General features: G+C 43.0%; 2 protein-coding genes across 11 annotated transcripts in view; one reads left to right on the top strand and one right to left on the bottom strand.

The window, feature by feature from the left end:
* The window catches only part of KIF25 (kinesin family member 25), a 29,375-nt gene extending 21,512 nt beyond the window's left edge, over positions 1-7,863 (top strand). For 5 of the 7 annotated variants that reach the window (XM_085543435.1, XM_015858019.3, XM_085543438.1 and 2 more), the window contains 4 exons: positions 1,862-2,013; positions 3,418-3,612; positions 5,608-5,763; positions 6,939-7,863. In XM_085543435.1, coding sequence (XP_085399561.1) covers positions 1,862-2,013; positions 3,418-3,612; positions 5,608-5,763; positions 6,939-7,096 — 661 coding nt within the window. In that variant the 3' untranslated portion in view covers positions 7,097-7,863. Of the gene's footprint in view, positions 1-1,861; positions 2,014-3,390; positions 3,613-5,295; positions 5,437-5,607; positions 5,764-6,938 lie in introns of those variants that run through there. The other 2 variants (XR_014944770.1, XM_085543437.1) reach the window with 2 other exon arrangements.
* A 7,329-nt stretch (positions 7,864-15,192) lies between these two features.
* The window catches only part of FRMD1 (FERM domain containing 1), a 33,375-nt gene continuing 22,048 nt past the window's right edge, over positions 15,193-26,519 (bottom strand). For 2 of the 4 annotated variants that reach the window (XM_015858003.3, XM_015858002.3), the window contains exons 6-14: positions 26,187-26,373; positions 23,820-23,975; positions 21,929-21,994; positions 21,653-21,721; positions 21,303-21,477; positions 20,207-20,542; positions 19,951-20,079; positions 19,145-19,224; positions 15,193-17,828 (exon numbers count right to left, since the gene is read on the bottom strand). In XM_015858003.3, coding sequence (XP_015713489.2) covers positions 17,541-17,828; positions 19,145-19,224; positions 19,951-20,079; positions 20,207-20,542; positions 21,303-21,477; positions 21,653-21,721; positions 21,929-21,994; positions 23,820-23,975; positions 26,187-26,373 — 1,486 coding nt within the window. In that variant the 3' untranslated portion in view covers positions 15,193-17,540. The remainder of the gene's footprint in view (positions 17,829-19,144; positions 19,225-19,950; positions 20,080-20,206; positions 20,543-21,302; positions 21,478-21,652; positions 21,722-21,928; positions 21,995-23,819; positions 23,976-26,186; positions 26,374-26,519) is intronic. The other 2 variants (XM_085541368.1, XM_015858004.3) reach the window with 1 other exon arrangement.

The raw sequence follows: 26,519 nt of genomic DNA, 5'->3' as shown, positions 1-26,519 counted from the left end.
TATATTAATAATTACACAGAAAGGTTAATAAGAAAGAGCAAATCCAAACAAAGTAAGGGAACCACTGAATGAAGCCACCCAGCTGCCTGAAATCTAAAGTAAACAGCTGATGCTTTGAATAAAAACACATCATCATTTGTGATAATATTTCATCTAGAATATAGTGGCCTGCTGGGTCTCACCGGCCTCCCCATATGTCCATTAAAATACAGTAGTCTCTTTCCTGCTAACATGTACATCCTCCCGAATCACAAAAACCTCGGTCTCTTTCTTCTTTTATGACTTAGTTGACTTTGGAGAAATATCAGCACCAAATTTTTAACCTAACCACAACAGGGTTTCTCTTTGTAGAACGTGGTGCAGGAACACAGGGTACACACAGCCCAGTAAGGCAGTAGAGGCTATTACCATCTGTCCTGCTGAGAGGCTACCACTGTGACAGGCATGCTGCACTGTGCTGGGGATGCTCCTTACCACCAGTGTCAACTGCAGCTGCCTAGTAGGTGACCAGCACTGACTGCATGCACTGAGGTTTATCTTCTGCAAACTCCAGTAAGAGCACAGCAGTCTATAGGCTGAAGACTGCTGCGGTCATTTAGCTCCCACGGCCATGTTTTAGAGTGTAACTGAGTTACACAGGGAACTGCTTTTAAGCGGCTGCTTCTCTTTAAGAACATATAGGTATGGTGAATCCAAGTGTTCTTCTCTTCTTCAAATGCCTTTGGTATAGTTCTTTTCTTTTTCTGTGCTCTTCAAGTATGGCTCTTTGTAGCATGAACTGTATTTGTGCCTCGTATGCTTTTTGCTGAAATCAGACAAATCTAAGGCAAGAAGGCCTTGTCTTTTATCGCATGCTTGCTTTTGCTGACTGCAGTGATGTGGAACCAAGGCTACAGTGGGCAGTCTGTCAGGAGAGGATTTAGGGATTCTGCCATATTACAAGATATTCAGTAACCAGACTGTGATATGCAGCCATAATAATTTATATCCCCATTGAGAAACTAATGGTTAGGCGAAGCAACTTGAGTGATTATAGAAGGCAGTGACACAAAAGGAGAATAAAGGCAATCTTGCATCATTGTTTTTAACATTGCAAACCTAGGGAAAAAAACATAGTGTTTTACTTAACCAGTTGATTTCTATGTTAGGTTTTCTCCCCTCCAATAGGTTATATAAGCAGAATGTCTTTCAACTGGAAAAGAAAACTGACATCATAAGATAAAATTGTCTATAGAAACTTACACTTGACTCTTCTGATTCTGCTGAGTTCCACTGTTTGACATGCAGCAACTCTAATGTTTTCTCAAGGATTCTGGATTTAATTCCAAGTATGAGTTACAGTTTCCAAAGGTCCAGAATTATTTTTTGTCCCTTAATTCTGTGCCTCCAAAAAAAAAAAAAAAAACAAAAAACAGGAGCTACCTTAACATCAACTGGACAGTTCCACATCTGTAAAACTAGAGATACCAGAAATCTGTAAATCCTGTGTAAATCCCTTTTTTCTTCTCCAGAGTATGAAGAAGTAGAAAATTCAGTCACCCCGAGAGCTGAGATAGTGTATCTGAAGACCTACAAGGTTGGCAGGATGCATCCTTCTTCCTCAGTACTTCCGCTGCTTTATCAGCTTTTGTCTTGAATTTTCATGCCAGACTACATAACTCCTTATGAAAAAAGCCCGTACAACAGCTGTTTGTTCAGCTCAAACCTGAGATTAGTTTTCAGAGGTAGAGTTAAGAATAGTACAGGGAGTTAGAAGACCAAGGAAGTGTAAAAGCTGAAATTCACATTTGAGCTGCCCGCTTTCTCCTGTAATTTTTACTGTGAATCAATTAAACCTTCTGCTTGTTTGTTTACTTCCTAGGACTGTTGCGAATGCATCTGAATTTTTGCACCTAGTTATCAAAGGTCTACAGCTAAGAGTCAGGCACCCAACACTGGTGCATGCTCATTCCTCTCGTTCCCATCTGGTGGTTACGTTGACCATAACCACAATTGTCTCTGGGGATAACTTCGGTAAGTAACACTAAAATACACCAAGAACCAGCTGTTTTTAAAGAACAGTCTGTGAGGCTTTCATATTGCTCTTACTTCCATTTTTTATTTTTTTTTTCAAAGCTTAATACATTCCCTCAGTTATTGTTCTTTACCTTCTAAATGCTGTCTTAAAAAACTGACTGGTTTGATCACTCATTGCTAAGGGTTTTCATAGAGGCTTTCATAGAAAGCTCTCACTTGATATCTCTTGACTTACAGAGCCCTTGACGTTTTATTACATGAAATGGCTAATGAAGTAAATTTTATCTGTAAGATAAATACTCAGACAGAGTAGTTAAATCAGTTTGTATGATGTATCATTTAATTATTCATGATAAGTTGGAGGTAAAGCTAACCACATCTTTTAGGGGTCCCTTCCATTCAGAATGTCTTGAACTGTTAATAGCAGGTCACTATAGGAATAGACAACATAGTCATCTTAGTATGGCTAAACCTGTATTTCTACTTTTCATTACCACACCAAGACTTACCAGTTTATTGCTTTAGGAATAACTTCAGCTTTCAAGGGTTAACTTTGTTTTCTTTTGCTTATGTTGTAATTAGACTCTGTTTCCAGTGCTGTGGTCTGTCTCCTTCATACTCTGAAACAACAATATGGTTTAAGAAAGTGGAAAATATTTAACATTTTTTCCCCTAGATTGCTATCGGAAATTAAACCGACAATATTAGCAAAACAGAACAAACAGTGCCCTCATTTACCTGCAACCCTTGCCAAAAGACACAGTTGCTTCACATGTTGCAGTTTTAACATTCCAGATGTTAGCTCTGGCCAGTTCCAGATTCTTGTCAATCAGGCAGATGTTACTTCTCAAAGCACAGTGTTTGCACTGTAGCACAACAGCCATCTTGTCTAATCCAGGCTTCCCTTTGCCATTTCTATATTCAACACTATGACACCATGTCATCTGGCAACAGAAGTCTAGAGATGTCTGATTTACAGTGAATACCTTTATTTCTCACCTTCATCTGTAAAAAGAAGTAGCACTGCAAATGGGATCTCACTGTAGCAGTGCGACAGCGCATCCTATCTATTTACAGAGAGCAGTTCTGGATCTAGGTGCAATTGTCAGATATCTCAAAACTGGAGATCTAAAATTTACTAGAAATAAAGTTTTAAAGCCTGTGACAGACTAGTTGTGCACTGAAAGCTACAGCCAACAAACAATTTTGCTGCAAATCTTCTAGCACTACATTTCAGAAATGATGTCTACTGTTTGAGGAGAGCAGTTACTTTGCTTCTTCATCTCAAAGTGGGAAGGATGAAGAATCACGATTTTTTATTACACTATCTGTCCTAAAGCCATTTAGCTAGTTTGTGTATTAACAGTATTATAGGTGTTTTTTTGTCCTCTAATTAAACAGGTACTTCATGGGAAGATGAACAAATCAATCAAAGACTGAATAAAGAGGTTTCCTGCACCTATCCACAAAAAAGAGACAGTAAATCTACCTCTTCTTCCAGAGCCTCCTCACCAACACAACTCGAAGCAGCTGAGAAACTGAAGCAAGTCAAAACTAGACTGCAGCTGGTAGATCTGGCTGGCAGTGAGTGTGTAGGTAAGCAAACGTGTTTATGAAAAAGCTGTTAGAAATGGTGGGCATGGATTCTCCCAGATCTGAATTAAAATATTTCTCTTTAGCACTTTCTGTATGTAGGGGTACTTGCTACCCTGCTTTCACACAACAGATCCTGGCATAAATGAAACACTGAGGCCTGATTGTTCCAGTTTGAGGCTGGTATGGTTTTAATTGAAAAATCCAACTGAATAAGCCTGAAAGAAACCCAGGGCATTTACCCCATTGTGGGTATATTATTGGTTCAGACTGGTTTTATTAGGCCCACTTTTCTATACTGAAAATTACCATATAGAAACATTTCAAGTGCATGCAATATTTAAATAATTTATACCTGTAATAATCGATATCACTATTTTTCTGACTTATTGTGGAGAAAGTCTTGAAGGAAGTTAGCCCTGAGAAGAAAATATTGCTTTTGTTGTTTCTTCAAAGCATTTTCTTCTTTCTCCCCTCCTCTACACACAAAGTAATTTCAGAAACTCGATTATTTCCTAAAGGGCAAGATTGCTTACCAAGAAAAGCCATGCAGCCAAATGTACCATTCCAGAAATAATGTTTTGATAACTGAACCAGTATTATGAAAGAGTCTTTACATTACTGCCAAGAATTCTTGCTGTTCTTCACTGTTAAACTTTTGTTCTACAGAAAAGCCTAATATAATACAATATTTTTTTCATCTGCTCTGAGTGCTGGAAAATGTTTGGTAAACATGTAATTGAGCAATAGTGTGTGGGTTTGCTCTCTCAGTTCAACCAGGACAAACATTTACTTGGTTTAGGGCTCTGCAGGCTCACTTACACATAAGTATTAGATGTGGCCCAGCACATGTGGTAGACTAATCTCTGCCATTTGGCTGCATTGGTGGAGATTTGAAAATGCCAGACTTACTCTGATGAAAAGAAGGACAGTATCAACTCATAACTGTTTTAAAATGTAGACAAATAAGTGAGCAGAATTACAGCGAACGTCACACACACTTAAGATGTACATCAGCACCTGGCCTTGCTAGCTCCATAGCCATCCTGGATCATTTACCTGAGTTACAAGACAAGTGATCAATTTTTTAGCAAACTCAGGTTCCGTTTGAGAACAGATATATACTCTGTGGATGTTCAGCTGACCAAATACAGATCTTTGTAGTTTATACTCTAGCCTTTTAGCAGATTCCTGTTTCAGAGTGATATCTAGTGATTGAAGAGTCCCTCTCTAGATTTGGAATTGCTGACCCAGATAAGCAGGTCTGAAACATCCTTTCTTACACTGTCTACCCCACGGCAGGGTTTTCCAAGCTGTTTTGCTCTGCTGAGGTTGCAGCACTTTCTAAAATTAATGCTACTTGATGCGTAGACAACGCCCTTGCTTGAGGTCCGTATGGTTAGTTACATACCAACATGGTAAAGGCACATCAACCAACTATAACAAATCATACCATAAAGAACAGCATCTTACAGACCTACACAACCCCTTACGCTTAAGGCTGCTATGCAGTTCTGTTTCTGCAGCTTATGCTATCAGTGCCAGTCTTGTTCTTCACAAATGATACAGACTGGGCAGCTGTTACAAAAATGGTGGAACACAAAAGTCTTCTCTCCCAAAACACTGTGGACTGGCATCTTCAAAGTCAGTGTTGTCTCATCCGTTCTTTTGTTCTTGCTTTCTCAGTTTCCTATTCATGACACATGCAGAGCCAAGGTGCGTTGTACAACCGAAGAGACCAACTTTAGCAGGAGATTTAGTTCAGGCACTGAACCTTCTTTGACCTTCCTTCAAAAGAATACAAATACTGAGCAATGTGTTAGCAGTCTGAGGTAAATAACCACTGCATCTTTCTTTTGGCATAGGCGGACTTGAAAGTCAGAATTTGCGTTTTGAAAGCATTGCGTTAGAAATGGATGACACAACAGGATTTCTCACATGTTACATTTGAGGCATGTTTACTTACTTCTACCATTGCCTTTTTCTGCACTGTATTAGGCATGTCTGGAGTGACAGGCGCAGCACTGAGAGAAACATCGTGTATCAACCGCAGCTTGTCTGCCCTAGCAGATGTCCTTGGAGCAATAGCAGAACAGCGATCTCATGTACCGTATCGAAACAGCAAACTTACGCATCTGCTCCAGGATTCTGTAGGTGAGGGATTGTTCTGACTTTTGCTTAATAATAGAGATACTTCTCCCAATATTATCCTCTTCATAACTGCACAGAACTGGAGGATGCTCCCACGTTGACACTCCTCCTATCTGGACCCCTGTTCAGAGTCTCTAGCTCCAGAGCAGTGCAAGTGCACTTCTGCTTTCCAAGGTTAAGAAGTATACTTGGAATAATCACATCTCTAATAAGATAGTAAAGGGTAATGATTGTATCTCACTGGCATTTCATGCCACATACACTCTTAATATAAGTAATCTTCTACAGTGTTATCATGAAATTGTACATTACTTAATATTCTGCATGCACTGTAGCAGAAAGACAAAAGAGGGAGGCTCCAGAACATATGCCTAAAGCTACGCTACAACTTCATTTGTACTTCAGTCACCTCTTCTTTTCTAGCTTCTCATCTGTGCAGAAATAGTTTTAGGTCAATTGTAATTCCTGCAGTACATTCAGAATAGTAGCAAGTCCATTTTTCTTCAGCCAGAAAGCATCAGCCCTCATGCTTTCAGTCTCCAGCTTACAGTGACTGTAGTTAATAGTTCTTTGGAGCTGCTGAAAGACTATTCACTTTTGCATGAACCTCTATTTTTCCCCTTGTGCTGGGGTCTGTGCTGTGTAAGAGGAAAGCCAAAGAAACAAGTCTAGGAGCTAAGCCGTATGGGCACTGAGCCTGGTTTTAACTATGTCTTGTGTATGACCTGGTGACACTGTTTAAATGAAGTGCTGAAAGTGGCGCTTCCCTTGTTTGTTTACTCAGTCTCTGAACTTTTAATAGACGTGTTTTGCATTTTACTGTCATGAATGTGGCAAGCAAATGTCACACAAGGGAGACTGTGAATTTTTGGGAATTTGACAAATCTTAATGAAGTGTCCAGATCCATAACTACATGCAGAACAACTGGTGATGTTATAAGGGGGAAGAAATCTACATTACAAATTAGGAAATGTTTATTCTACTGGAACAAGCATCATATAGTTAGATACAAGCTTCCTTTTAAGGACTTGCCTGTTTCCAACAGCCCCCTTCACGTCTTCTGCCTTGTGCAAGGGCACTATATGCTAGTTGCTACGTAGATGAGTACATACCAGTGCTTAATTTACCAAAAATAATGAAATAAATGATCATACTCTTGTCTTTTTCCTGCTTCTAGGAGGTGATGCTAAACTGCTGGTGATGCTGTGCATCTCTCCCAGTCAGAAGTACTTAACAGAATCGATGCAGTCTTTGGGATTTGGAACTCGTGCTCGGCAAGTTCAGAGAGGACAAATCAAGAAAAGAAATCTCCCTGTGCTGAGTAAAACAAAATAAAACTCAAGACTCCTGTGGATTAAAGTACTATTAATGAGTTCCTCAGACTGAAATGTATATTGTTATCCTAAAGCCATTCTTTTAGATATCAACTGCCAGATAAAATAAGCAATCCTCAACATAGCATTAGTAAGCCATAAACCTGCTGATAATGTTCTTGCTCCAAAGATAATAACAAGTATTGACGACAGCTACCAGCTGCGGTGGAATCACATGGAGATAAATCAGGCTTTTTAAGAAAAGCTACTTCAAGACATAGTTTTGGTGGTGCATTTCCTTTAGACAAGTAGAACTAAGTCAACAGACCCCCTCCCCTTTTAAGATGGCTCGCTTCTGAAAGGCCAAAACTGCCCTCTGTTTTCTCAGAGGAAGACAGGAATCTGAATAGCATTGCAGCACTTCAAGGCGGCAAATGAAATACTTCCTCACAGCTTAGATTAAAACAAGACACATCATCATGGCTTGATGTAACATCTAACTCAGATGGGGCATCCCTGCCAACAGGTAGGAATGCAAAGGAATCCACCAGCTATATTGAACACAGTGCTGCTGTCAGATTTTATGTAATGAAGTAATGGCACTAGTGAGATGGAGAAAAAGGATTAAGGCTCCAGCTGGTATCACTCTGGAATGTAGCTTAGGAAGCAAATGAGGGGTTACACAGCTCTTTGAAAATATACTTATGTTAAATGGTTGGAGCAAATACTGATGGGTGTTGAGTTCACTGATGGGTACAAAATAAAAGCAGTGTAACATAAAAAAACAAACCACAGTTCTGACTGCTGAAGGACCCTGAACTACTGATCTTCATGGCTCATGAGAATTAACTTGTACAACCATTTTAGTAGCAGCCTTGCTTGTTGTTTCATTTGCATTTCTGAGTTAACCACATCACAACACAGAAGCTGTTTGCACACTATAAATTCTTCCCATCCATCAAACGAATAAAACACCAAGAACCCAGTGCGTGATGACTGTCATCCTCAAGAGGCTTTTACATTCATTCACCAATAGTGAAACAGCTGGGTTTGTGAATGACTTTACACTGACAGAAGCTTCAGAGAAGCTTAAGCAAGATGAGAAGTGGTTCTGAGATGGAAGCTGGATTCACGTAATATCTGCTGTGTTTTATGCACTGCTTTGTTGCTCAGTAGAGGTCTCAGGATTCACTCTGAATTTTTACCTCCAGTGAGGACTCTGCCTCTAGACTGAGAGAGGTCAGTAGTAGGTCACCACCAGAAGGCTTGAATTGCAGTGGCCTGCTCGAAAAGCTGAAGTTTATAGTACTCCTAGTCACTTAACCTTCATAAGCACAAATATTTACCCAGAGATTATATAGCATACTATTATTGGAATTTCACCCTTGACTATATAACAGCTGCTGCTGCGTTGCATGCAGTACTCTAGTGCTCACAGCATTGGCATTGCAGCTTGGAGAGCTGTAACATATTTTCCTAGAAAAATATAATTATGGTAAATGTCCCAGCTTTACCCAGTAGTACAGAAGGACACAGGAACATATAAAGCTCAATAGTCAATAAAGGAATCTCAGTTAAGAAAGCTCAGACTGAGGAATGTTGGCCTGTTAAATGAAACACAGGAGCAGACGGCATCAAGCTTGCCTTAGTCTCATGACAACGACTACTAAATCAACCAGGATTAGAGCTCTGTAAGAGGTTAAGTGACAAGAGGAGGTTAGCTGAATCCATCAGCACCCTGAAGTTCCTCAAATATTTTTGAGGATTTGGCATTGTTGCAATGAACTGCGCTTTGTTTTCTGGAGCCGCTCTTCAAAACTCAGTGTTTGTTTACATTCTGGGTGATGGGGAAAGAAGAAAAAATCCATCAATCCTTATTGTTAAAGCTGAGAACTAAAACCTTCAAATATCAGCAAATAACAAAAGTTTAAGTTCCTACACTAACAGAAGCTCTGCCAAGCTGTGCGTAGGCAGCATTCCCTATTCCTGTTTTCTTTGTCAGTGTAGGGTAGTACTCTGAGCTACACAATGAAGTGTACAGGATATACAGGGCAGTGATGCTAATATTCTGACATGCTAATATTTTGATATAACAACTTGCAGTTTGGGAATTTCATAGGTTACAAAGAGTTGATTTCTCAATCCCAGTATCAGCTTCAAGGCACTGAAGGAAAGAAGGGTAGAAAGTGCAAGGCTTCACCCCAGCACCTAGAGTTTTGCTCTGTCACACCTCAGGCTGTCCCCTTGCTCACTGCAGCACACAGCAAGTCAATGCACTTCATAGCACACCTATCTGTCAAAATGGGCTTTGGATGCTCCCCTAGAATTCCTTCTGCCTGTTCAAGCTCCAAGTCCTAATATCAGCTTGTTTAGATAAAGCATTCAGATATGCACATGCACAGACCTATACAAAGTCAGCAGAAGACTAGGCATAGAATCAGACAAAGGCCTTCAAGGTACAAGTCCAAAATAGGGCCTCAGACTACACTTCTCAGTAAGTTTATCACCACAGATTGGACTGACTGACTTTCTCCTGTTGTCACCACCATTGCAATCAGAGGAAAGGGAGTGTTAGGACAGAGTCACTTCTGGTGGTCTCCCCAGAGCAGCCAGGGAGCCCTTGGTGTTCCAAGCCCTGACTCCCAACTCACCACATCTGGAGAAGCTGGCTACTCAAGAACCTGATTTCAAAGGTTATACAACCACTGGGACGCCATTTATGTCAACCTCAGTTCCTACTTCTATATCCAGTTCTGACTTTACACTCTGCAGCTCTGGCCCAACATACCTTCCCTTACTCCTCACCCTGTCCCCAGTCACCTGCAAGGCTTAGCTCCATGCACAGGGATAGCAGTGTGCAAGGAGCCTGAGCACAGCATGTCACAAGGCAGCTGCTCCCTATTCATCCCACACAAAGACATTATGTGGTGCCCACAGGGAATGCAGGGCAGCTCAAAGCACTCTGTGTCTGCAGATGAGCCACTGAACTTCCTTGTGGCCTAACAGAGCATTTGGCCAAGTCTGAAACAAAACCTCAACCTACGCTGAAGCTGAAATATGATTAGTTTATTATTTCATTTCTACATGTGGCTTCATGCCTTGGCAGCAGCCACACCATAAAGAGATGCTGCTCTTGGTTACAGCCAGGCTAGAGAAGCCATGATTAGCATTGGAAGGTTCACAAAATTGTTTAATTTGTTATTAAATAGTCATCATTGCTGAGTCCATTTGATGAAGCAGTTTTCCAAACCTCTGCAGGAGGCACAGGCAGGACAAAGTGGGAATTGGAAAGGCACCCAAAAAGGGGCTTGTAGCCCCTTTTAACCCTGTGTGTCTGCTGACAAAGAGCAGACAGCCCTGAACAGTGAATGCATCACAGTCTCTCCCACAGTCAGCTCAGCTTTTGGGCAGTGGATAAAGACAACCCTGGCCAGCCAGAAATACAAGCCACGTACCACAGACAGGAGGACAGAGGGTGAGCTAATTGAAAGGCATGACTGAGGGGAATCGTTGCACAGAAACTTATTATTTTCTTACTTTTTATAAAGCAAGGTTTTGTCCTGTAGTATGTTTACCTTTTTATTTAGTTTATACCAGAGGTAAAAAGCATGACAAAATTTGAGCTGATAACTCATCTTTGCGCTCCACTGCAAATCCCCCCTTGAGCTCTTGGATGGGGAGTTTCTGACAGGTCATTGGAACAGCCTCCTTGCTTCGTGGTACAACTCCTTTCTGCCCATGTTTTTACCAAGATTCCAGGAAAGGGATGATCCCTTTTCTCCCACAACCAAGAGTTTGAGATGGATCAGACGCAGCATTTGGAAGAGTAATCCCAAACTCAACACTTGACTAACTTGATGCGATGCTCCAAACCCACACTGTGGGTTCAGCAGGACATTTCTGAAATGCTTATATGATGAAATGACCAAAGGCATTCAAACATCAACACTAACAGCTCAAACACCAGGACCTACATTTGGCAGCAAAAAGAGAACTGCAAAACTATATGGGCAAATATATAGCATCAGCCTCAGTAGAAACAATAGAAGAAAACCCAGGCCACTGTAAGGTACCAGACCCCAAACATAGAAGTTCTGACCTTCCAAAGATGTAGGCTTAAGATACTCTCCTGTTGTTTCCCAGAGGAGCCAGGCTGAGCTGGCAGCCCCATGCTTTTCCAGCTCCACCAGCCTCCTACTTGCAGGCACCTCCAACATGTGTCCCTGCTCACCCTTTTTCTGTAACACAGAATTACTATCCCAGCAAGGCAAGTCAGTGCCCAACCTCACTTAAAGGCAGGCACCAGAAGGAGTACCATTCCCTCTCATTTTCCCCTGGCCTTCACCAAACTTTTTCCCTCTTCTAAACAATGACCAAAAGCAAAACAAAAAAACAACCAAACCGCTGCTATAAAAAGCTTTGGAAACCACAGCAGAGGCTTTGAAGATCTGAAAGACAGAAGATGATGCTTTGTCCCTCACTTCAGGGGGTAGGAAAAGACTACAATGCCTGACCACAGTGAGCTGTATCCACACCTGCACCAGCTTGGCCTTGTGAACAAGGAGAGAGGACTTGGAGCAGATCGGCTTACAGCTCATACAGCCAGGCACAAACAGCATGCAGGATGCCTACATTAAGTGGTACAATAAACTGCAGCCTAACAACACAGCTCCTCCGGATGACACACAGACCCTCATCAAGGCATTACTGCCACTCTCATCCATGCCACTGCTACCTGCATGCTATTCCTTCAGCAGCATGTCTAAGGTCCAGGGAGGAGCCAGCGGTTCTATCAGTAGGCCACTCCAGGCAGGGCAAAAGGAAGAAACAGCTACTATGCCCCACCACAGCAACCACTTATGACTTCTACACAGAACAGCACTTCAGAGAAACTGAAACCCAAACAAATCCCCTTCCACCACCCCCCAAGGTGGCCTCTCCTTACCTCTTTCCCATGCAGCTCACACCAGAACCTATTGGTAACTCTTCTCCCTGCAAATCTGAAGAAAACTCCTCCTCTCTTCAAAGAAGAACTGATTCCTTCTGCTTTAATTGCACTCATCTGCAGCACCCTCCACCCAGCCCTGCTACCAGCTGCATCGAAGAACCCACCAAAGCTTCAGGCTGCTAGGATGCCGGTCTGTGAATGGAGGAAAACTGCTCAGGAATGACACCAGGAAACCTAATGCTCCTACAGGCCTGGGATCATGGAATCATAGTATGCCTTGGGTTGGAAGGAACCCCAAGGATTGTGAAATTCCAGCCTCCTTACCACAGGCAGAGCTGGATGTGACCTGGCTGCAGGGTCTGTCTTGAAGCTTCTTAGCCTTAAAGGCACTGAGTTGCTCAAATGCTTAGAGAGTGCCTTGGCAATACCCTTGGGAAGTCACCTACATGAGCTCCAGCCTGGTTCCATCGGGCTGCAGGAAAAGAAGATGGGATAAAACCAGTAAAATGGCTCTAAGGCTCTCCTTTCACATTAGCCCTTACCCTGTATTTTTCAGCAGTAATTCAGCTTTGGCTCTCAAAGTGGTTTGCAGTGAAGCAAACAGAAAAGGAAAGTTTTGTGCCTTCTCTATTATTTGCAAACATTTAGCAAAATTGCATCCAGCTGTTCCCAAGTAAATCCTGTTGCTCATCTGCTGTTGCAGGACATGGCCAGCTGTGTGCTTGTAGCCAGCCAGGCTGAGACTGTAGCTCTGCTGATGTCCTCCTTCTCCTGAGGAAGCCCAAGCATCTGCATACTTGTCCTTGAGGTATTCATTCTTTAAGTGCGAGTTCAGTTCTAGATGTTCAAATGTTGGCTGATAAGGGAGGTGATAGATTCACAGTCCCTGGAAATGAAAGAAGGTAGATGTGGCACTGAGTGACACAGTCTAGAGCTGTCAGAGGCGTGGGTTACTGCTTGGTTACTGCTTTCCAACCTTAATGATTCTATGAAAAACATGCCCATATTTGGGGTTCTGACTGCCTGGCCAGTTTTACTCTACCTTTTCTTTCAGCCAGGTAGGCTGGGAAATGACTTTTGTTTTCCTGAGTGCAAGCAAGAGTCTTATGCAAGAATATGACTCAGGAACCTGGAGCTTTAAAGAGAAAACATCACTTACTGCAACACCCATGGCAAATGTGGTCAAAGCTGGCAATGTTAATATTGCCTATACAGCCCCAGGTGCTTCAGCTGCCTTAATGTATGGAGTCCCTCTGTTGGTGTCTGGCTGGAAAAAAACACACACAGAAAGTTTGTTTTCAGAAAGGATGAGGATGGCAGCAGTGGGAGTCCACTCCAGCTGCCACGATCATCAAAGAATTCAGGCTGTCCGTGAGCTGGTTGTAGCAATGGGGCTGAGCACTTTCTTTGACCCACACCAAAGCGATTTCTCCTTTGCCAAAGAGTTTGCTGCCTCTGAACAGGCTGATGTGGCTCTGGGCAGCCTGGTCTAGTGGCTGGCAACCCTGCTATGGCAGAAGGGTTGAACGTAGATGATCTTTGAGGTCCTTTTCAGCCCAGGTCATTCTATGGTTCTATGGAGCTTTAAGTGGTATTCTCCATGCGGTGGGTTGAGACTTGGACATCTAGCACATGCCATGTCCAATTATCTCATGGCATATGGAGGGCAGCAATGGTTGGAGGAAGGAAAATAAGGCTTGGTATAAATGTATTCCTGAGATTTCAAACAAAAACATTGTGGGAATTTTTATTCCAGGAATAAAAACAAAGAAGAATTTTAAAATACCACAGCTATGCTCTTCAATAGCCGGCATTCAGCTGCCTCTGCAGTCTACCAGAAAGGATAAATATCATTATTTGCTCATTACGCCTCGGTGATAGAACAAGAAGCTTCCAGTAACAGGTTTCTATTGGGACCTTACTCTGAGCCCTGGCTCGGAGGGCAGCGGCCACCGCGCTCCTCTGGCGCCCCCTCGTGGCCCAACCCGGTACTGCCGCCACCCGCCCCGTCTGGCCGGGAGGGGGCGGCCCGGCCCCGAGCTCAGGTTGCCGAGGATGGAGCGGCGAAAAGAGCCTCCTTTCTCCTTTCCTCTCTGCTCCGGACCCAGCCCAGCCCCTCCACCTAGCACCAATATTTCCCGCTATCCCATGTATGTCCCTCAGTACCACATCCAAACATTTCTTGAACACCTCCAGGACAGCAACTCCACCACCTCCCTGGGCAGCCTGTGCCAGTGCCTGACCATTCTCCTTCCTGCATCCCCCACCCGAAGCTGTATATAAGCCTCTGTTCCTTGAGAATGTAAGAAGTAGATGCTCAGCAGGTGCTGGATCGAAGTGTGAAGCACAAGGAGGAAAAATTACAAGCATGGTGGTAACATTATACTATTAAAAAACATTAAAAAATAAGTTTGAGTTTGTTTTTCTTTTTTTTTTTTTTTTAGGTTTCCTTTGAACACCAGCTTTAGTAGCCCTTAACATGGCCAGAGAAAAGGAGGAGAAAAAAGGATTCACACAGGAACTGCAGCCAGCAAGCTCCTTTGAATAGAAATGTGAATAGTTTTGCTATTACATTCCTTCAGAGATCACAGAATCACAGAATTGTAGGGGTTGGAAGGGACCTCTAGAGATCATCGAGTCCAACCCCCCTGCCAAAGCAGGTTCCCTATGTTTATGTCCCAAGAAAAGCACAGCTTTCCTCTCTGTGCCAGCAAGCAGGCCAGCAGGTTAGGTGACTTAGGGCAGAGAGCTCTTCAGCAGCACATCCCTGTGTGCTGTCCTCAGAAGCAGCCCCAGGGCTCGCTGATAGGATCTCTCTACACCCCTGGGAGTTGTCCACATGCTCTGTTTTCACCACTAACCACCACCAGCAGCTTCATGTGTCTTTTGTCTGGTTACTTACACTGGGCTCCCATTACTGCTCCTGCTGACTCCAGCTGGCTGGGCTGGGTCCCCAGCATATGAGCGGCCCCTCTGGCAACCTGCTGTTGGGACTGGCAGATAAGAAAAGGAATTATTCTAGTGCCTGCAGTGTTTATGGCTTTCTAGATGAAGCTGAGCTCACATGGGTTAAAATCTAGCAGCAAATTTGCTTCCACCACCGAACTAGCTCCAATGGAAGATGTCGCTGATGTGCATCTAGAAGGGGAAATAAAATTACACAATGTACCTTTCTTTTTTTCCTGTCCATACTTTATTGCAGGTATACATATAATTATTTATATTTTATTTTGAACAAGAGATTCCTTTCATGGAAAGGAGAAACTTTTACCATTAAAATAGAGTGATTATACCAGGAGTATATTACAAAATATATACAAATCTTGGCAGCTAGTTCCTAACATTGACTGATAAATGCTTACGTGTTACCCTCTACCAAACTAATCAAACCAACACAATAAAAGACATTCTAAATACAAAGACAAAAAAAGAGATCTATTACTACCAGGAACATTTTTCCATGTGAATACAAAAACTTGCATAATAGATATTCACAGTGCTCGTAAGGGGTGATTTCATTCTCAGTCTGCACTAAAAAAGCAATGTCCAGTCTCCCCTTCACACGTATATTTAACTTACAGTACTGGAGGGAGATGTGTAGACCACTGAATAACGATGGTCAGACTTGGGAGAGCTTGCCTTCCCCACCAGCTGTGAATAAATACAAGGAACATGTACATACAAGGCAAAAAATACTTCTTAAAGAGCCAATTGCACTGCTGTCAGGCACTGCTTCAGTAAGCTTCTAAGGTTTTATGACACCCAACAATGATATGACACCCAAGATATCAGGGAAGGCAGCCAGATAAATTTGCCTAAATGGTGAAAGGACCTTTTTGGATATAATAAATATACCTCAAGTACTCTCGAGGCATTTTGGCTTTGCTTGGAAGGATGGAAGAAAAGGCTATGATGAACATACAGCCTAGAACTGCTCATTACAGGAAAAAAGTACAATGTGATAGAAGAGGACACAGTCAGCCGAGTTGTGGTTACATAGAGCTTGTGTCCATCACTCATTCATCACAGTTAGGGTTTGTGCCGGGTTCATCTCTGAGAACATACAGCCACTGATGTCACTTCAATAAATGCAGATATGTCTGATGACCTGATGTTACATCCCTGCACCACATACACTTACACAGAAACACTGAAATTAAAGACTTGGTGCATTTTCTATGTTAACAGTTTGCAGGAATGCAATGTACTCGCCAAGCCAGCAAGTTCAGTGTGAAAGCAGCCTGAACTCTCCTCATGTTCTGACTTCTTTTCCAACTGCAGCCATCTCCCTATTTTGATTAACACTGTACAACACTCACTCCCTAAATAAGCACAACAGCATCATCCTGGTTCTGAATTTTGCCATAAAAAATGATTAGTTTTCACCTGCAAGGTTGTAAAAAGCTGGGCACAGGTTACATGTGGCCTGACCCTAAGTACAAGCTTCCCAAACACTGGGAATCAATGGAGAAGAGGTACTAAACAGCGGGGGAAGACAGAGAAAGAAATGAAACAAATATACATGCAAAAAGGTAGCAAGGTGTTTCCCACACCAGACAATGCCTTAGTCAAACAGCGTAACTGTGATTTCTTTTCTGGTAAGTGCCACCACAGCCAGCTCCATGGGACTGAAGATCACTACACACGTGCCCTTGGCTTTACCCCACCATGCTTCCATTATCACAGGCCCTACAGCATCACTCACTCACATGATCTATCCAGCTCTAGGGACATCATCCATTCAGAGCAACTTTCTTCAGCCTATAGTTGCCTCTAAAGCAGAGTAAAACTTCTAAGGAATGAATGTATTAAAAATAAAGAACAACATAAAAGTATGATTCAATATAAGGGGTCATCATGCCTTGTGAAATTCTCCCGTCACACTCCTGTCTTCAAGAACCAGTTATTTACTGCTCTTAAGTCATCCTCTGTATGCTCAGAAGTGGCCAGATCATTTGTTCCATCTTTTCCCCCTAATCTCCCTCAAGGATGTAACTACTAATTTACCAAACACATTTACCATACACAGAACTCCAAATATGCTCAGAGTATATCCCGGCCTGACGGCTGTTGGCAGTGTTACAGCAGCACAAGCTCTAAACAACCCAACTATCTGCTATACTAGCATCAACATACAGACCAGAAGAGAAAGGCAGTAAGCTAAACTGATGTGGACCTTCTATATTTATTTTTGATAAATCGTTTAGACACGATTCTTGTTTCTCCAGCTAAGTATCAATTTCGGCCTACTGTTCTGTGGGGTTTTTTGATTGCTGCTAATGGTGCAGGCCACTTTCCACTTTCTGCTCAACAGACACTTCAATGCCAACATTAAGTGCTACACTCCAGTTGATTTGCCCTGTAGATTGGCCTGCAGAAGTGATGCCACTTACTGATCAGGGAGCTGAGTAACAAAGCTGCTCAATCTCCTGCAAGAACCAGTGACATCACATGTGTTAATGAGGTATATATTTCCACAACGAGCTGTTTCCCTGGGTATGGAAGAGCTCCAGTCTCCTTACACCACAAACTCCTCTGGCAGCTGGTCCTCTCCCAGAAGATCCAAGGAGAGGCAGTTCATGGATCGCTTCCCATAAAGGGCAGACTTGGTTTTGCAGTCTGCTGTGGAATAAACACAGCCATAGATAGCCAGTTTATCTTCCAGGCTGCAGCCAAACGTGTAGCTGTGGGACGTGTCCGATGACAGCGTGGCACTTAGTGGTGGATGCCGGTGTTTGTAGAGGCGAATGTCATCCAAACTCTGGCTGTGCTGGTCTGTGCAGCTCCTGCCCTTGGGTAACTTGACCTGCCAGTTCAGTAAGATGGACATGAATAAAAACCATTAGCTCAGACTGCTTAAGGACGTTAGTTATGCATGCTTCAGATTTTCCAAATTGTTCTTCCATTCCTTCCAACAGCCCCACCAGCCTTCTGATGAAGCTGTGAAGCACCAAGGAATTAAAAGAACATTCAAGCTGCCACACTGCACCAGATCCTGATCTCTTTGCACTGTATCCTCAGTGTCCAGTACAATGGACAAAAAAAACTGGCCAGGTATTAGCATCTGAATTTTAATTTAGTTTAATGCTTAATTTTAAACGAAGACACTTCCATTAGCAACACAAAAAAGTGCCTCCCAAATATATATTTATTCAATAAGATACACGCTCCTTGCCTTGCTCTTAAGTCATTCAATGCAAATATACAAGTAAGCTCACTATGGTCTGTACTGTACCATTCAGCTCTGGAAAAATAACTAAGATTTTATCTTAATCTCCTATAGCACTTAACAGACTACTTCCCTGATAAGTGAAAATTCCTTATCACTTCTGATTGGGTCTAGTTAGAAGCATGAAAAGGAAAATAAATCTTAAGTGACTGGAGTCATCGTTCAGATAGAAGCTGAGAGTAAAAGGGAAAAAGGATGAACAGATTCTTAAAATTCTTTTAGCAGATAAAAGTAAGGCTTGTTTGGATCCAGAAAGAAAAGGCAGAGCCTTTTTTTTAATTTCGTTTTTTAAGTAAAATACAGCTATGCTTCAAAAAGAGATATTGCTTGGCCTTACAAAGACATCTTAAGCTTTTTGCTTTTTCCACAGTGCAGCTTACAATACAACATACTTTACCATATATAGTTGCCTTTACTCAAAGAGTATGATGAAAAGAGAATGTTGACAACAAAGACTTTAGCACACACATACTATAATCACACAAACGATAATCACACAAATTAGAGCTTGAACATCTGGTTTTGCTCTGATGTGAGCTCCTCCTGGCTTCAGAAGGAGGAAGATGATCAAGTTTGCAACCCACATCCAATCTGAATGGATGGTCTTGGCTCTAAACACAGCATTGAAAATTTGCAAGTGGTTTATTTTCCATTTCCTGTCCGGAAGTCTAAGGCAGATGATGGCTGACTTGCAAGATTCCCATGTTGGTCACTCCAAATCTCTCTATACTTGTGTAGACTCAAACATTGCTCCCATCCTATACATGACAGCGGTTGCTATCGAACAACTGTTCCTGGTTACACCATTTAAATAAAATACAGACTTATCTGTTTCACCTGATTTACAGCTGTATTCATTACCCTAGACTTTGGTTCAAGGCCCCCACACTCACCTGCTGAAGGGACTCCACACTTTGACCTCTCATTTTTATTAGTGTGACTTGCACCACAGGCAGCGATTCTTGATTTATAGCTGCAAAGGAAAAGGAGAAAATAAGAAGCATTACAGGTTTGATTTTTTTACTGGCTGAAAAAAGTGAGAATTGTTCTCACAGGCCACGTTTAAAATGTGCTACCCAATAAATATAAGCATACATCACTAAGCACCCTCAGTGCTCTGGGAGTTTTGCTCACAAGAACATCTTTTTTTTGCCCCTAATGTTTAAAAACTCGCAAAAAAACAGCTTTTCACCTGTCCCATATTCACCAGCCTTGCTGTGCTGTGAATGCTATGCATCTTAAAGCCAGACAGCTCCTGTATTAACCTACTGTCTATCCTTCTCCTGTATCAGGTGAAGTTTTGTGGCTTATATTAATTCCTGTGACTAGCCCACTAATCTATGATTGAACCTCTTGATTGCCTTGTGTTACACAATCTTTTAAAATAAATTCCTTCACAGAAGGTTTACATCAGTTATCTTGTTGTCATTAATGGAAAAAAAAAACAGTAACTTGTTAAAATTTGGAAAGGGGATATCTTGAGGAGCACAGAGGAGAGCAATGCTGCACTGCTGGCCTTCAATCTCTAGAGGAGCTGACTTCAAATACGGTTGCAGTAGGACAGTAATTAGTGCTGGTACTTCATATGGGGGAAGATGCAGCTTTCTTAGATCTATCAGATTACATCTGGCTTCTCAAACATCTTCCTGATGCTACAGCCCAAAGAAAAGCACTGTGCAGTAGCAGAAAGCCATCTCACCTTGGCAGCTAGCAGCATCTAGAGGAAGAGATTCAAAAGATTCTCCCACAGTGGCCTCCTCTAACTGGTCTCCCTCTAAAGGCTCATCTACAGGCACCTCCTCTGGCTCATCTACTGCCAGCTCAAGATCTAGGAGGAAAAGAGTAGCAGGAGAAGTGTTAGCTTTACACTTCTGCTCCAAGCTGCTTCACACATTTTTTCCCTATCCTGCTGCAGAACACAGAAGCAGTCTTAGAAGTTGCTCCAAATTCTTTACCATCATCCTGAGAGTCATCTTCAGCCCTTCCTTTGCTGCCACTGTCAATGCCAGAGCTTCCGTAGCTGATGGTTGAGCTGCAGGATTTCTCTTTCCTGTGCACCCGGTCAATACCAAAGGGCTCGTCCACTGACATTTCTACTGACACACGGTGCCTTGAGTCAGCCTCGATGCCTGATGTGTGAGAGCTGCCATGACTCCCTGTGGACTGACGTGACAGACGATTATCTCTCCGGCTGCCTCCACTGCTCCCGCTGCCACGTGAGTTCTTATCACATGGATCCAGGTCCATGTCCAGTGTGTCACTGATATAGGATTCCCGGTAGCGCTTCTTCTCTAAGGAAGACAGTAGGAAAGGCAGCAAAAATATCATTAAGTTCTGGGACTGGCACAACCTGATGGTGAGACAGTAATTACTGCAGCTACTGAACAAATAAAGGCACAAATGGCTTTATATTCTGCTTGCTCAACAGACAGTGGGATGTCCAGCCGGTTGTAACAGAATTATAGTCATAATTACAGTAAAACCAGTATCTCCTGAACTAGGGCAGGCAGCTAGAGGCAGTTACGATACAGAAAATACTGGCTTCCAGAATGAAGGCAATGTGAAAAAGCAGGAATTGCTTACATAACTTAAGTGCACAGTCCTTAAAACACAGAACATCAGTGACTGTTTTGAGAAACAATATCATAGTATCCGAGAATGGTCTGGGTTGGAAGGAACCTTTTAAAGATCATCTACTTTCAATTCTTTGCCATGGGCAGTGACACCTTCCACTAGATCAAGTTGCCCAAAGCCACATCCAGTCTTGGCCTTGAGGGCTTCCAGAGCAAGGACTTTTTCTTAAAACAAAGACATTCTCCCTTTGCTGTTCTCACACTTGCACTTTCTGAGCAGAGTCTAGCAAGGCAGAGACCATAAACATTTTCCAATAACGGACTTGAAACAAATCCAACATGTCTAGTTCCTCACCTTCTACTAAATAAAACAGAAACGTCATTAATTAGACAGGGAGCAGCCACTGTGAAGCAACAGCACAGTCTAACATACTGTACTCTTCCCCTTACCAAAGCCACCTGTTCTTTTGTCACATACCTTCAGCCTCCTCCAGCTTTTGGATTTGCTTCAACACTGGCTGGATATTTAGAAAGAGCCGGTGGCTGTTGCTGAGGAGCTGCAGCAGGTGCCGTGACCTGAAGGGGCAGCCCGTGTAGTAAACCAGTTTCCGTGCAGAGGGCAAACCATCTGGCTGGATCTCAAATTTTTTCCCCTGCATAAAGAGATGTCAGGGAAGTGAGCATGAACATGTTCACAGCCACGTGGATGAGGTAATTACAGCCTTGTGTGTATGGGTGAGGAGACTTGATATGGCAATTTGGGCAGGACAATGCCAGATCCCAGGTTAACAGCCCACTGCCAAATGGATGCGGCTCTGTCATACTCACCAAAAAAGCCAGCTTCCCAATGTGCGACCAGGGGAAGTCGTAGAGGAGCTGACGAACATGGTTCACCTCCTGCAACACATCAAACTCTCAGTCACACAGGGACTGGCAGGTACTGGGTGGAGTCAGTGATGTGCAAAGAATTTGCAAACAACCAAGAACGTGAGATATGCGGAGCCTGGCGCTCACAGGGGAGGCAGAGGAGCTATGGTGGGGGGAGGACAGGGGAGCTGGACAGAGTTAATGCTACACCAGAAAGCTTTCATGGCAATCTGTTACCTGATAGATGTGCATTCCTCTAAGGGTCAGGCCCAGGATAACCGTCGGGCGATCCTCCTTCTTATCCTGAAAGAACAGAAGAGCCTGAAGTCAAAGGTTAATCTACAAAGACCGTGCTCTTGTTCTGGCACCTACTGCAAGAGAGGTAGCAGGACTGCTCATCAGGCAGATGCCATTTGCTTTTTACTGTTTCTGTCTTGTTGATCCCTGAAAAATTCTGAGATTAGAAACACCTACAAATTCCCTCGTGCTGAGGCTTCCAGCTTTTCAACAGCAGCAGATACCATAAACTTCTCTGCAAAGGGAATCCTACAGGTTAAGTGATTTGAGAGCATGGACAATTACTGTTCTCAGAAGCAATTTGCAAAAGACTCTCTTACTACTTTCGTGTCTGCAGTATGCTTGAACATTTCAGATATTAGGATATTAGGAAGTATTTCTTCTCATAAAGAGCAGTTAGGTATTGAAACAGGCTGCCCAGGGGAGTAGTGGAGTCACCAGCCTGGGAGGTATTTAAGGGAAGGGTAGATGCAGTACCTAGGGATGTGGTTTGGTGGGCAATGTTGGTGCTAAGTGGACCATTGGACTACAGGATCTTAGAGGTCTTATCCAACCCTAATGACTCTATGATTCTATGCACAGCTCTCACTCTCCAGGTGACAGAGAGCCCAAACCAGAACTGATGTCTGTCCTCTCTCTTTGCCACTACACAGCCGTTCCCATCCTGGAACTTACCAGACTTTGGGCATACATTTGCTAAGAGAGAATTAATCAATGCCCAAAGTTGCAGGGACTTTCCCTCCTAACGTTTTTATCTCAACAGCAGATGCTTTTAGGTGTTTAAGCCTGAGCTGGAAAACTGCCTTGTTTTTCCATACACTGTACTTTCACACAAAATACTTGCTTAGTAATTAGGAGATTCCTTTGCTTCTTTGCTTAAGGATGAAAACAAAAAGAAAAAATATCCAGAACCAGTTAACTCAGTTTCTCTCCTGGCATGGCAGATTTAGATAGGAACACACGTTTTTCTTACTAGGAGGAAGTGGAGGATGAAAACTATTGGGTAAAAATTTCTGGTGTCACAGAGCTCAAACTTTACACCAAGACTTCCTCACTTGGCTTGTCAAGATAAAAAACCCCACACCAACACATTTACCTCACCCTCTACTCCTCTGGTACTACTCATGTCCAGCAGAATCAGAACTCCAGCTTAAAGTCAGTAAGAAATGCTTTCTGCCTCCTAAAGTACAGTGACTCCATTTGGAAAAAGAAATCCCTGCAATTCCTAATTGTATGATCAGGCTTTACTCACTGAGGAGGAATACAAAACTGCTCTTCAGTCCATTTTCTAGGCCTACATTCTTAGCATATCAAAATGAAACAAATCCTGTTCAAGCAGGCTTGGATAGAAAGGCAAAGACTTAGGAACAAGCAATGATAAAGGAATCCAAAAGTTACACAGAGCTGAAAAAGTATCAGACACTCCAACAGGGGTGGATTAAGGTAAGAAAGCCGGGATGATTCAGTGTCATCTCCAATTATTACATGGCATTTGCATGAAAGCAGACTGCCACCATTTCAATGGACTGCAACAAAATAAGTTTCTCAGTGACTTCTTTGGCACTGACTTTGTCCACTGACAGGAAGAGACTAAGCAAAAACTAAGCTTCGCCATTCCTGTGGCCAGTTTATTGGATGGAGAACAAAATAAGGTTCCAACTACATATGTAAACTGGCAGTTGTTTTGTTTGTGGGAGTGGCCTTGGAGCTTGGAAATTTGTTTGGCTTCCCTAAATCAGAGGCAGCAGACCCTCAATTAGAAAGTAAAAAAATGAAACAGTACACCCAATTAAAGAGGGGAAAGATGTTTGAAATAAGCTCTTTGTTTAACCTTCTGCAGCCTGTAGAAGTGGACAGGCACATCTTCCAACAAGCAGGACTCCTTAATGAACTTCAGCACAGCATCCTTTGCACTCAAGCCTTGCTGTTCTCGGTGCATCTCTGGGGCATGTTTCAAGATGTAATCACTCCCCCTCTTTGCAATTATCTGAAGGAAAACAAACAAGTCAGCAACTCTTCAGTGAAGCCCACGAGAGGCAGCTGTGATCAACAGGAAAGCCAAGACTGGAGGAGGAGAAGGTTCATACATTCTCTCAAGAAGTTTGTTCATGTTCACCTCTATCCTCCTGGAGGAAAAGCATTTAAAGCAGCCCAGACGATACTGATGTCTCCAAACAGGTCCAAGATGGCAAAATCACAACAGTCTGAGACCACAGAGCTTGTGTCAGCCCTTTTCATTCTTAAGCATTGGAATCAGTTTTCCTAAATCTTGGCATCCCTAAATACTTATGGACAGATAACAAATACAGCTCTGCATGCCAACACAATCAGCAGCAACATCTCCAAACACTGCAGAAATGCTTTATGGTCAGGGTGGGGTGGAGTTTGCTCTCTTTGTTGTTGAATTTTTTCTTTTTTTTTTTTTTAAAGACTAGAAACTGCACATTAGGCTTATTTAGTATTTCCATCCTCAAAGGGGAAGATAACACTATCTTGAGCTATTTTGCGTCTGGAGTGGTTTTCAGGCACACAGCTTTGCTAAGCAATAGAGAAACCTGCACTGGACCTTTAATTCTTGCCCTGAGAGCACCCAGCTCTTGTGCTTGGACACATGCTGCCTCCAGTGTAAGTAGGGCACAAAATCCCTTGCTACTCAGAGCATTTATAACCAGATCCCACCTGTAACCAGTGAACATCCAGCCAGAAGCCAGTTGTCCATACCTCTAACAACCAGACCCCATCAGTCAATTCCCATTTCCATTTTAAATTAAGCCCCTTGTTTACTAACACCTCTTCTCTCTCCTTGCATGCCACCCCAGATCAGTCATCCTACCATGAGGAAGACTGGGCTCTATGAAGAACAACACTGATGCCATCAGCTGTGCAATGTCAGCAGAAAGAAGTATCAGCTCCACAGTTCAAAGCTGGGCTGCTCACCCCAGGGGCACCTGCCTTTTCTCAACAGTAGGAGAGCTAAGGCAGCTATCGACCAAGTGATCTTCCACAGTGATCTCCAGCACGTGTTGGAAGAGAACACACACTGGAGGAGTACCTCCCCATAGCAGCCCCAGGGCAGGGAGCAAAGCGTCCCCATGACTGCCAGATTTTGCTCTTTGTAATGATAAATCACCCACATACCTGCTTGGGGCTGTAGCTCAGCATAGGTGAGCCAGGCTTTGCCTTGGCCTTTGCAATGTTTGCCAAATGAAAAATAGTCTGTGATAAGACTTAAATGCCCCATAAACTGGGTGCATCAGACTCAATTTTTCCAGCCCTTTGTCAGCTGCCCTTTGCCAGATGCCCTGCTGCAGGATGAAGACCTGCTGTTGAGGGGAAAAGAGCACAGCAAGGCAGGCTGGGACTCATGCATAAAGGAGATTCTACTAACCTTGCTTCCCTTCCACAACCCCTGCTCCAAACCTTCCACTTGGCTTCCTGGCTTCTTTTTCTATTCTGACAACAGCTCTCATGACCATTTCACCACAAGAGCAGAATTTTCTGCAGAAAATCAACTCTAACAGACCTTTTTTTTTTTTCCTCAAATCTTTAGTCCTCAACTCATTTGCCTTCACTCAACAGTTAAGCCAACTCTGGGTCTTCTAAGCTGCTAGTACATCTTATAGGGCACAAGCCAAGGTACACATGCTTACCAATCAACACGTAAAACCACTTCCAGATTGTCTCTTAATGCAATTCAGACTCAACTAAATAACAAAGTAGGCATCAAAGGCAATGCACAGCAGTACTACCTCTAGGGTCTGGGTCTATACATCCCAGAGGTAAGCATTACAAAGCCAGGACCAAAGGGCATGCTACACATGGCATTGTGGCCCTGTAGTTTTCTGCAGGGCTTCGGTTGTGCAAATTATTCTGACATAATATTGCAAGTACACTAGCCTTTAAGCAACAGATGACTTGAAAAAAAGCCACACTGCTGGAATCATTCATTTGACATCAACACATTCCCTCACTAAGGAAGAGTACAACCGCCCACCTCATAGCCCAAGAGGAACTGTCACCCACAGCCAGCAGAAACACAGAGGGCAATTAACTCCTGAGGGGAATTCAGGGTGACACTGTCACTCTGCCTGATCATCATAATGTAAGCTGGGGAAGCTGTATGGCTGCAATTAGGTACCAGCATAACATAGCTCCTGCTACATGCACAGTATTGACAGAAAGATTCCCTCAAACTTACCCATTGTGGGAAATATGCCTGAGGTTCGAAATATTTCCCAGTATGGACCTCCTCCCTGTAGTTTCCCAAGTCTGCCTGTAAACTGTAAGCAGCCAGCAGAAAGTAGATTTCTTCTTTGTGGTTGCACCGAGACATAAGTACTTGCTCTTTGAGATGGCAGTAGTAGAACTGCCTTGCCACCTTATCACTGAAAGACACAAAGACAGGTCTGCGTAAGGAAGAGAAGAAATGTCAGGCTCATACAGAGCCTGACTTGCGGAATCTTGCTCACTCTTCAAGCCTCTCAAATGTATCTTCCTTAGGAGAAAAGGGATCCCTGATGTGTGTGATGCC

Source organism: Coturnix japonica, chromosome 3 (assembly GCF_054131305.1).
Source record: "Coturnix japonica strain WE chromosome 3, WE-NBRP24, whole genome shotgun sequence".
Classification (NCBI taxonomy): domain Eukaryota; kingdom Metazoa; phylum Chordata; class Aves; order Galliformes; family Phasianidae; genus Coturnix; species Coturnix japonica.
The sequence above is the reverse complement of the archived record's forward strand: the minus strand, read 5'-3'. Positions and strand labels throughout refer to the sequence as shown.